This window comes from Lolium perenne, chromosome 3 (assembly GCF_019359855.2).
Source record: "Lolium perenne isolate Kyuss_39 chromosome 3, Kyuss_2.0, whole genome shotgun sequence".
NCBI classification, from domain to species: Eukaryota; Viridiplantae; Streptophyta; class Magnoliopsida; order Poales; family Poaceae; genus Lolium; species Lolium perenne.
Genome location: NC_067246.2, coordinates 301,921,409 through 301,932,403, shown reverse-complemented (window position 1 = coordinate 301,932,403; position 10,995 = coordinate 301,921,409). Strand labels below are relative to the sequence as shown.

The 10,995-nt window shown below is 44.9% G+C and overlaps 1 protein-coding gene across 1 annotated transcript; it reads left to right on the top strand.

Annotated features, from left to right (window-relative positions):
- The first annotated feature begins 1,031 nt into the window (after positions 1-1,031).
- On the top strand, positions 1,032-6,176 carry LOC127345254 (uncharacterized). The gene is made up of 14 exons (XM_051371699.2): positions 1,032-1,370; positions 1,985-2,040; positions 2,156-2,330; positions 2,410-2,511; positions 2,624-2,695; positions 3,421-3,537; positions 3,615-3,692; positions 4,218-4,280; positions 4,391-4,487; positions 4,706-4,784; positions 4,892-5,100; positions 5,311-5,456; positions 5,554-5,676; positions 5,813-6,176. Exons 1-14 carry the CDS (start codon positions 1,281-1,283, stop codon positions 5,957-5,959), a joined length of 1,554 nt encoding a protein of 517 aa, XP_051227659.1. The 5' UTR covers positions 1,032-1,280; the 3' UTR covers positions 5,960-6,176.
- Positions 6,177-10,995: the final 4,819 nt, after the last annotated feature.

Below are 10,995 nucleotides of genomic sequence, written 5' to 3'. Positions count from 1 at the left end.
AAATTCACAACTCGCAACACCTTGTAACTATAGACCTTGAATAATATAATCTCGACGATTTGCCCTTGATCATACTTTTCGTGGGCTACCTAGTTTGGCTAACCGATTTGTTGATTCACCATCATTCTTCTTCCTTAAAATCCAAATTCATCATCATGGGCATTGATAAGGTTACCCCTTATCAATGCTTACAAGTGTTTTTGCCCAAAACACTAGGGATAATACACTGGAATACATCCTAAAACATGCATGTGAACAAGTGGTAACACAAATTGCGTTTCGCCCAAGGAATCTAGACCATCCAAACATAATTTTTCCTATATAGTATGGAATAGATAAGTTGGAATTAATCTTGCACCATATAATATCTTGTGCACTTATCACCTTATTAATTACAGAATTTCCTATTAATTAGTACCAAATAATTTCTCTTTATCTCCTGAGATTTATTTGCTATTTAAAAACTTCGATCTTCGAATTTCATCATTTTAACCATGTTCCATTCGCTGCCTGTGTTCTTCTCTTGTCTCAATATATGTACGCTCGGTTGCATGTGTGAATACATATTTTGTATGTATATTATGTAATGACTAATTTTTTAGGCGCGAGATGGAACCTTCATATGGTGTCAATCTCAACTTAGTTCTTCTAATTTTAATCAAATGATTCGACTTTACTGAGTAAACAGAAAAAAATCACTCGATCGAATAAACTGAAACACACACGAGTGACAAAGATGACTAACAAACAAAAGTGGACATACAAAATCTTTGAATTCGTCGTCCGACTCTCTGCCCTGGAATTACATTTGTTTGAACATGTTGGAATTATACATTTTTGAGATGGACGAATTACATTTTTAATCACACTACGGATGCAGTGTACCCGTAGCATCCCCAATTCAAAATGTTGGGACAAGATGGGGCCCAGGCGCAGAAGCAATCTGGGGAGGCGGGCCGCCAGAGCCCTAATCCCGAAGAGCACCGAGCCCAGATTAAACCCAGGAACCGCACGTCAAGCAGCAGCCAGCAGGCAGTATGCGCTGACGGGCAGCAGATACAAATTTCGCACGCCACGGCACCCTAGAGCTGCTGCCTCGATTTCTTACCGCTCAGGCAACACAGAGAGAGATCCAGCCAGAGACGAGACGAGACCACCTCGCCCCCCATCCTACGCGGCCTCTCGCGCTCCCTCCCCCGCCGGCCGGTCCGCCTAGAGGCGTCTAGAAGCTCCGGCAGGCGCCCCGCCGCGGCGCCAGGGGAGGGGACGCCGCCGCGGCAATGGCGGCGATGGAGGCCGCCGCCGACGCGATGCTGGCCGCCGCCAGCCGCGCATTCTGCAGCTCCGTCGCCGTGTACTTCCAGATCCAGGTGAGACCCGCCTCCCCACGGAGGCCCTCGCCCCCTCCTCTCCTGCGCTCCTCATTTCCGTGGATTTCCCGCCGCCGGACGCGGAATTGCCTGGGAGCCGCGGAAAGCGCGGATTTTTTTTTTCTTTTCTTTCAAACGTTTTTTACTCTAGTACGTAGTAATTTCTGGGCGGAGGATTTTCCTCCCCGTGCCAGTTGTTGGAAGTTATTAAAGTGGGAGGAGTTGCGGTGTTTCACTTTCGTCACAGTGGTAAACAGCAACTTGTGTCTGCTTCTGGAGCGTTGCAATTGGAGGCTGGCGATACGATTTGGCAAATCTATGCATACCCAATGGATACCTGCCTAGGAGCATAAGATTTATCGTCCTGTCGGTTTCGTTTGGACAAGCAATGTCGATCTCAACTTTTCTTACTTGTTGTGTAGTATAGTATGGGTTATGTCTTACCGTCTGGGTAATTGACCTTCATTTGATTGCATGACATGTAATATATCGTCTAGACTAGGTTAAAGATGAAATTTTTCCTAAGTACTTTGCCACTAAATTTGTATCATTTACTTTTATAGTTACTGTAGCTTGATGCTGATCTCTAATGAAGTTTCCCACAATTCTTGTAGGGCTGCTGTATCGCCTTACTACTTGCTCTTGGCTGGGCTCTTGCTTCATTCGTCAGGTATCGCGGACGTTCTGAAAAGCACTCGCATAATCATAAATATCTTCGCTATGTTTTCAAGGCCAGAAATCCAGCAGCAACTGATTTATTTTGCAACTGATGCTTTTCTTACCAGAAAAAGGGAGATACGCAAGATGAGGCGCAAAATGGCGAATGGACATAGTTTTGCATTTCTCTGTGACGACGTAGATGAGCTTGAGCACTCTGTCCAGGAGAGATTACCTAGGGTCTCTGTTATCATGCCCTTGAAGGGCTTGGGGGAACACAATTTGCAGAATTGGAAAACCCAGGTACAGCCAGACTGCATTGTGTACCATTCATGCATATAGTATTACTATTTTGCTATTGACCCTCGTTAAAAAAATACAGATTACTTCTCTTTATGGCGGACCGTTGGAATTCCTATTTGTAGTAGAAAGCCAAGACGATCCAGCTTATCGTGCAGTCTCCCGTTTGATCGTAGAGTACAAGGTAACTGAAAGACCTGATACTAGTTGATGATCTTATTGTCCCAAGTAGTCCATCTCATTTGTTTATATCTCTCTTCATCAGCTGTAACCCTTTTGAATTATATAATTTTCAGGACAAACTGGAAGCAAAGGTGGTTGTAGCTGGGTTTTCAACAACGTGTAGCCAGAAAATTCATAATCAGTTAGTACGTAAAGGACTTCTTTCCTGCTTGTCTTTATTTTATTTTTTATATTTCGCAAAGTTGAATGTTCTGGTTAACTCATCCATATGATTGCACTATGGATTATTACGTTACGCTATTGTTGACACTAGTCAGAGTTAGAAAGGGATCACTGAGCCCCCCTGGCCTGCTTGATTTTTTTTTTTGCTAACAAAATTGTCAGATTGTGCTCAAATTTCATTGGAAATATAGGAGTATATTTTATTGAACAAGTACACACTAGATTTGCCCCCCCTCCCTTTTGGCTTCATAAAGAAAGTGCTTTTATATCTAGATGGAGTAAAAGTGCCTAAATTTTGAGCGAAAACATGATCGAATTTGCCTGGGGCTGACTTTGTATGCACACCTTCATATAAAGTGCATGGGAAATTGGGATTGTTATCATTTTTTTAGGTCGGAGTTGTTATTGATGATTCATGGTAATATACATTTGGGCTGTCCATACATACATTCTCTTACATTCTTTCATCCTAACTCTTCATATCAATCTAAAGAACCTAAAAAATTGATAAACTGTAACCTTTTGGAGTCGTGCATTGTCATTCCATGATGGTGACATTGAACTCAAGGAAAGACATTCCAAATTTTCTGGAGCTATCATAGGACTATTTTTGATCTTATTATCTGTTTGCCAAATAAACCCATTGAGGTGCCAAAGGTAATGATTTCTTATTCATGCACTGATACAGATTGGTGTTGAAAAGATGCATAAGGACACCAAATACGTTCTATTTCTGGATGATGATGTCAGACTGCATCCTGGGACAGTCGGAGCTCTCACAAAAGAAATGGAGAAGAGACCTGAGGTGTTCTTCTTGTGGCACTCTCCCTCTCACTTTTCCTCTTCACCTCCCTAACAGGGCATTTTTCTTGCACATAACAGATATTTATCCAAACTGGATACCCCCTTGACTTACCTTCTGGCAGCTTGGGAAGCTATTGCATATATGAGTATCACATGGTATGTTGGTTTCTTATGATAATGAATTATCCGTCAAAGTTATTCGTTATAGAACAGGATACCACTGTAATGCAAAATGTAAATTTACATTATGTTGTAGATGACCGATTTAGTTTCTGAACAGTACAAACACTCTAGCTTATGGATAAAAAACTTCTTCATTGCCTTTCATTTACCTTTTTTTTGCAGTTTTTTTTAGATTGTATGATTGATATTTGCTTACCTCTGTTGATATATTTGACTCTGTAGTTTCATAAACATGAAGGAAGTCATGTAATATTATCTGAACACTTTATATTGTTGTTGTCCCTTTGTTCATTGATAGGATTGTTTATGTACTATGCTAGAAGTTTATGTAATAAGGTGCTCATATTGGGAGCTTCATTATGTCTTTTGGTGAACACATATAATTGTGTCAATCTAATCTTCAATGCTAGTTAGGTAGTTATTTTTATCTTTGTACATCACTGTACTTATTTTTCTCATGTACTTGCCTTGCAATTTACTGATACAGTCATATTGCAGCCTTGTTCAATGGGATTTGCAACTGGTGGGCAGACTTTCTTTTTGTGGGGTGGCTGTATGATGGTAAATGTCTACTTTTGCCTATCTTCTCCAATGAAAAAAAACTCCCGGCTCTTGCTATTTATAAACTTTGATTTAATCCTGTACTGTTGCTAATACAAGTTCATTTTTAGATGCATGCTGATGATTTCCGGCAAGACCTTTATGGTTTAGTCACTGGGTTGAAAAATGGTGGTTACTCAGATGATATGACCCTCGCTGCAATAGCTGGTAATGTTCTGAGCAAGTAATAGTGTCTTTTCTGCAGTATAACATTGGAAAATTAGTGAGGATGTACACAATTTTAACTTTATGTTATATGCTAAATTCACTGCATAGCAGTCATTATCCTTTTCTTCATTGAGGTTTTGGCTTTTGCCTAAAATTCTCTGTTGATGCATTTGGAATACAACATTTCCCTATAAGTAACTTGAGTGCATCTTTTATAGGGCAACATAAAAGACTGATATGGTCACCACCTGTTGCTGTATTTCCCCATCCTCTTGCAAGTGATCTGAGCTTCTCCAGGTACATTGGGAACATATGCATCTCACCGCATTCAATAAAATCAATTTTATGCCTCTTGAATCTTGATTAATATAACTTTTGATATGCATGTCATGTTGTTCATGCAGATATTGGAATTATCTAAGGAAACAAACTTTTGTTCTTGAATCGTATGTATCAAAGGTTAACTGGATAATGAACCGTGCACTATTTGGAGTACATTGCTATTTGTCATGGGGATTTGTTTGTCCATATGTCATGGCTTTGGTACATATTGCGACTACTCTTAGAGCACCATACAGCGGAATTGTAAAGGAAGCAGCTGAGTCATCTTGTGGTCAGTGCCCTGTCTCTCCCTGATATGCATCAGTGCAGACGTAGTGTTATTGTGTGGAAAATCAATAGAAAGAACTGTATTTAATTATGGAGTTTTCTACATCTGCATATTGCTGTATCTAGATTCCTAATCATTGGAACTCTCACCTCCTCCCGCCTGTGGTCGAAATTTCAAACTCAAACTTCTATCATGTCGTGGCATGTTCTCCAGGTCTGAAACTAGTGAGCTTCTTGTTAGTATGCACCCTCACTGAACTTGTTTCGATGTGGAATTTGACGAGAGTGGAAATTCAACTCTGCAATATGTTATCTCCAGAAGGGCAGCAGGACTCCCTTCGTTCATATAACTGGGGACTCGTGAGTGTCTCTTCCAACGCAGTGATTTCTTTTAGAGACCTTGGTTTGATGGTGGTCATCATTACTAAACTATGTTTTGGGTTGACTTTGATTTCAGGTGTTTGTTGCTGTGTTAGTAGACAATTTCCTCTACCCTATGTCTGCATTCCGGTCTCATTTCTCCCAATCAATTAATTGGTCTGGTATCAGGTACTATCTGAAAGATGGGAAAGTTCACAAGGTACGCAACAGAGTCCGAGCTTCATTTTTTTTACTTCTAAAGATATTACCGTCTCCTTTGCAATCTTATGGTAAAAAATGCGCGTGGTAACCTTATTCGTTCCTCTATGCCTCACTTGGTTACTATGGTTGTGCAGATTGAAAGGGAGAACAGTTCGAAGTACACCGATCTTGGAGGGAAGCATCTATATGGCAAGAGGACATGCCCTCCTGGGAAGTCGTGGTTAAGCTACCTGTCCATAAGCTTAGCGCAATGGCACCAGCCGAAGAAGTATGATATATAAGAAAGCAAAACCAGAAATTTTTGTGGGGCGTCATGTTGTACACCTTTTTTTCTTCTTCTTTTGTTCGATTGATTGTTTATTGATTGGTAGGGCTCTCATTCTTATTAGTGGATTCAGTGTCCAGGCATCATCAAAGGTTTGCACCTCACAGTTCTTGTAAGATTATAGATACATGTGATGGGCTGATTGAAGAAGTGAAATGTTCAATATTGGTTTATCCTCCTTGCTCCGATCCTGTTATATTATGGGGACAACTTGGGTAGGATCTGGCTTTAGATAGGATCTATGAGATTGATTTTTTTAATACAAGAAACATGTTCAAAATATTCTTAAAAAAGTGACAACATACATCCGTGCTATATATGCAACACCTAAAATTTGCTACTTCAAATTCGACCTACATCCCCTGTTTCAAAAAAAAAAAAAAAAATCGACCTACATTTAGAGATCTAAAAAAGATAAGTTTGGGAGTAAATAGTGTGATATACTATTCACCCAAGATTGACACTATTGACAGCAGAGTTTGTCTTTTTTGTTTCTCTAAATGTAGATAGAGTTTTGAGTAAATTTTTTTGGAGTTGTAAATACACTATAGGTATGTTGTAAACTTTTTCTCGATTTATTCGCATTTTGTAAGTATGATTTTTATGAACTGATCCTATACAAATCTCCCCCGTTATATTCACGTTCTTCTGTTTAATCTGGGGAATGGAAGCAACTGCAGTATGATACTTCCTCTAACCCACAATATAGAATCTTTCAGCAAAGTGTTTTAGCTTGCCAAAACGTTGTATATTGTGAGACAGAGGGAGTAAATGGATGTTGTTTCATTCGGCCATTTTGCGTAAATAAAGCGTGCTTTCTCTGACTGCAATTTAAAAGAAGTTTATTAGGTCACACATTCGGTTCCTCCTTCCTACAGCATATGCAGCTGTAGTGTTGAATATCTTAATCGATTGATATGCATATAAAGATCACGAGGCAACTTCAAAGTTTTCTTGCTCCAGCTGATAAGCAAGACTAGAAAAGTTCTAGATGGCCCTATTCGATGACAGTTTTCTATCACATTTCCACATCGTAGCAGCCCAAAACAGAATATAGACCAAATTAACTACGTGATCAGTTGACTTCTCAACCTAATAATAACAGTACTATAAGAGAAGTCGGAGGTCGAGCAGAGTTTTGATGTCGCCACATTCTCGGGTCTCCTCAGTTTATAAAATGATAAGAGAAGCAAACTCACATTTGATCATGTCCTCCCAAGGAAGGCACAGAAAAGCCCAATTATTCCTTCCATTTTCAACCAGACGTCTCGCTCGAATGATGATAATCCATTTGAAAATATCATCATTGTTAGAGTAATATTCATACCGTTTTCAAGTAGGCGTCTCCCTCGAACAAGTGACCATCCAAGACAAAGAACAGCATCCTATTTTCAACTCGGAGTCTCCGTCGGCCGTCGTGTTTGTTCCGGCCGCCGAGAGAGACCGTTTAATTTTGTAACGGGGGAGCACTAGCGTCCATTTCAAGCCCTACGTCTCACCGATGTGACCCTCGGGGGGATCGGAAAACACACATCCTGACTACATACAGCTACAACTCTGTTCCTGTTCGTCTGTTGCGCCACGCCGCTGTCACAGCACGCATACGGGGAAACCGATATACTCTCCAGTCTAGAAGCCGTAGAACCCGTAACACTCTCGAAGCTGTGACGGTGACCGGCGAGCTGGGCCGCGTGCATGGTGACGTCGCTTTAGGGCATCTTCACCGGCGCGACGCAAATTGTCGTTTTCGTCCGCCGTGATCGGAAATGCGTCTGGCACCCTCTCCAGCGGGGCGACGCAAAGTGACCGGGCCGTCCGCGGAGACGCAAACCTGGCCCAAATATGCGCCTCGGATGCGTCTCCGCGGACACTGCGTGGACGCCGAAAGTGTCCGGTCGTATCCGGCGGACGTTTCGTCGGGCCCGCCTGGCAGCGACCCGGCGTCGATGCGTCTTCTCAAACGCGCCTGCGACTGGCGCCGCTGCGTCGCTTCGGCAGTCTGCGCCACGTTAATGGAATGCCTCGGCTGCCGAGCGGCCGCAGCCCACCTCCGCCAACCACGTTAATGGCGTCGCCACGCGTCCCACAGCCACCGCATGCCTCCGGCCTATATAACGGGGCCGCGCCTTCTTCTTCCTCATCCACTCCCTCCATAGAAACCCTAGCCGCCACAAAGCTCCAGCGTTCCGCCGCCTAGGTGTTCCTGCGACAGCCAGCCCCGCGAGGAAGACCATGGCGGGTCCTGGTGGCCGGCGAGGCGGTCGAGGCCGCGGCCCTGGACGCCCCCGGGGACGGGGCAGGGGCCGCCGTGGTGGAGCAGCTACGGCCCCACGCTCGCCGTCGCTTGCGCCCTCTTCGTCTTCCTCCGACGTGGAGGGACGCTGCTTCGAGTTCCTCCTCCGCATCGACGACGACCCGCTCGGCATCAAGCGTCTCCCGGACAAGTTCTTCGAGCCGGCGCATTTGCAGCTACGGGAGGCCAGCTGCAACTTCTGCCGCTGGGCCGTGGAGGTCCTGTTCGACGGGCAGGGCAAGATGTACTTGCATACCGGGTGGGGCAAGTTCGCCCGTGACCTGGCGCTCGAGCCCGGCTGCCAGCTCACCTTCCTCTACGAGGGAGACGGTGAGATGGTCGTCAAGGTCTTCGACGACACGGCCTGCCGCAGGCACTACCACACCGGTGAATCCGAGTCGGACTCCGATAGTTAGAACGTAGAGTGTTCTTTCTTTGCAGCGAATCTGGCTACGGCCAGACGAAGCCAGTAGTGGAAGGTTTCTGTCTGTTCGCCTCATCGGTAGAACCAACAAGGGCACCGTCAATCCTCCCGCTGGATTTTCCAGTTTGGGTGACTGGGTGTACCCTCGAATGTTCTTTCTTGGCAGCGAACATACGGAAATCAACACAACTGGTTTCTATTTTTAAAATATTTATATTTGTGTCCACCATGGTACAAACTATGTATTAGTTTGTGTAAACCATGTTCCAAACTATGTATTAGTTTGTGTAAAATAATCTTCCAATTTGTAATATTTGGAAGTATGTTGAAATGAAAAAGAGAAAAAAAAATGCGTCGGGCCGCTGGAGCCAACCCCAGACGCAAACGGACACGCGGACGAAAACGGTCATTTCAGCGTCCGCTGCGTGACGCAAACGGACGCGCGCGGACACTAAAATGCGTCGCGCCGCTGGAGATGCCCTTAGCCATCTTCACCGGGCCGACCTGTTTTGAATAGGAATGTACCCGTTCTGTTCCATTTAAGTTGGCCACACACAGATTTGAGGCCGTGTCTATCCTGGTCCGTTTTGGTCAGACGTAAACCCAGCGGCCTGGCGCATATTTTCTTATAATGAACAAATCTCAGATAATCTTCTTGAGATGGAGGGAGTATTAGAAACATAATTTGCATATGGCAAAAAGAATAAAGAACATAAAACCCTAGCTAGCGGCCACCACGATCATGGCCAGTTCGGCTATGGCGCAGGAGGTTCAGCCGCTGGCGCTAGAGGTGTTAGCGCAGACACATTAGCAGAAGTAGGAGCAAGCGTCGCCCACCTCGCCCATGGTGACATTTGGTGCGGTGAAGTCATCGGCGGTGTGGTTGGCCGCCATGTGCCAATGCCGATTACCGTAGCTGAATGACGAGGCCGTCCCATTTGGCGAGGTCCTGCAGCTTGGACTACGTCATGGCCAACCCGAGGCACCCTCATCGTATAGATCTGGCGACTAAATGGTGAGCTCCTCCTCCTTCTTGATGGCACCCGTCAGCTCCCGCTCATACGCAACGAGGCCGAGGTATTCGGAGGGTGACGCCACAGGGCTCCTTGATAGGGATGTAATCACTTCCCACTTGTAACTCCTCGAGGACCTCCTCGCTGGCGGCTATTCGATGCCGCCAAGGAAGGAGACGAGGGTTGAACTCCCGTTCGGGGAATGTATCCCACGCGTTGGATTCTAGGGTGAAGGCAGGCCCTGCCACAGATCGGCCAGGAGAATGGCCCGACGACGATGGATTTCCTAGCACAATGTTGGGCATTCCCATGGCATAGGCAGGACCGGCACCCTCTGTGTGTTGAGATGCCGGCTGCCGGGCAGGTTGACAAGCTAGCGCGCCATGTCCACAAGGACGTACTGGCGATCGCGCTGGCGACGCGGCGATGGCCGCCTCCACGCGTTGACCCCTCCTTGTGGTCATTACAGCCCTTCCACAACGATCAATACTTGCACAATGCTTTGCTTTCCTGGAGGTGATCCGAGAAGCAGATTAGGCTGGAAGTGGCAATAACAGGTCCGACCGCTCGGCGTAGAAAGGGTCCCTCATCAATGTTAGTGCATGAGTTGAAGCGGCGTGTGACACGCGTACATCACGCGACCGTTGAGAACCCCAAGTGGAAGGTGTGATGCGTACAGCAGTAAGTTTCCCTCAGTTAGAAACCAAGGTTTATCGAACCAGTAGGAGTCAAGAAGCACGTTGAAGGTTGATGGCGGCGAGATGTAGTGCGGCGCAACACCAGGGATTCCGGCGCCAACGTGGAACCTGCACAACACAAACCAAGTACTTTGCCCCAACGAAACAGTGAGGTTGTCAATCTCACCGGCTTGCTGTAACAAAGGATTAGATGTATAGTGTGGATGATGATTGTTTCCAGAGGATAGTAGAACAAGTATTGCAGTAGATTGTATTTCAGATGTAAAGAATTGGGCCGGGGTCCATAGTTCACTAGTGGTGTCTCTCCCATAAGATAAATAGCATGTTGGGCGAATAAATTACAGTTGGGCAATTGACAAATAGAGAGGGCATGACCATGCACATACATATTATGATGAGTATAGTGAGATTTAATTGGGCATTACGACAAAGTACATAGACCGCTATCCAGCATGCATCTATGCCTAAAAAGTCCACCTTCAGGTTATCGTCCGAACCCCTTCCAGTATTAAGTTGCTAACAACAGACAATTGCATTAAGTATTGCGCGTAATGTAATCAATAA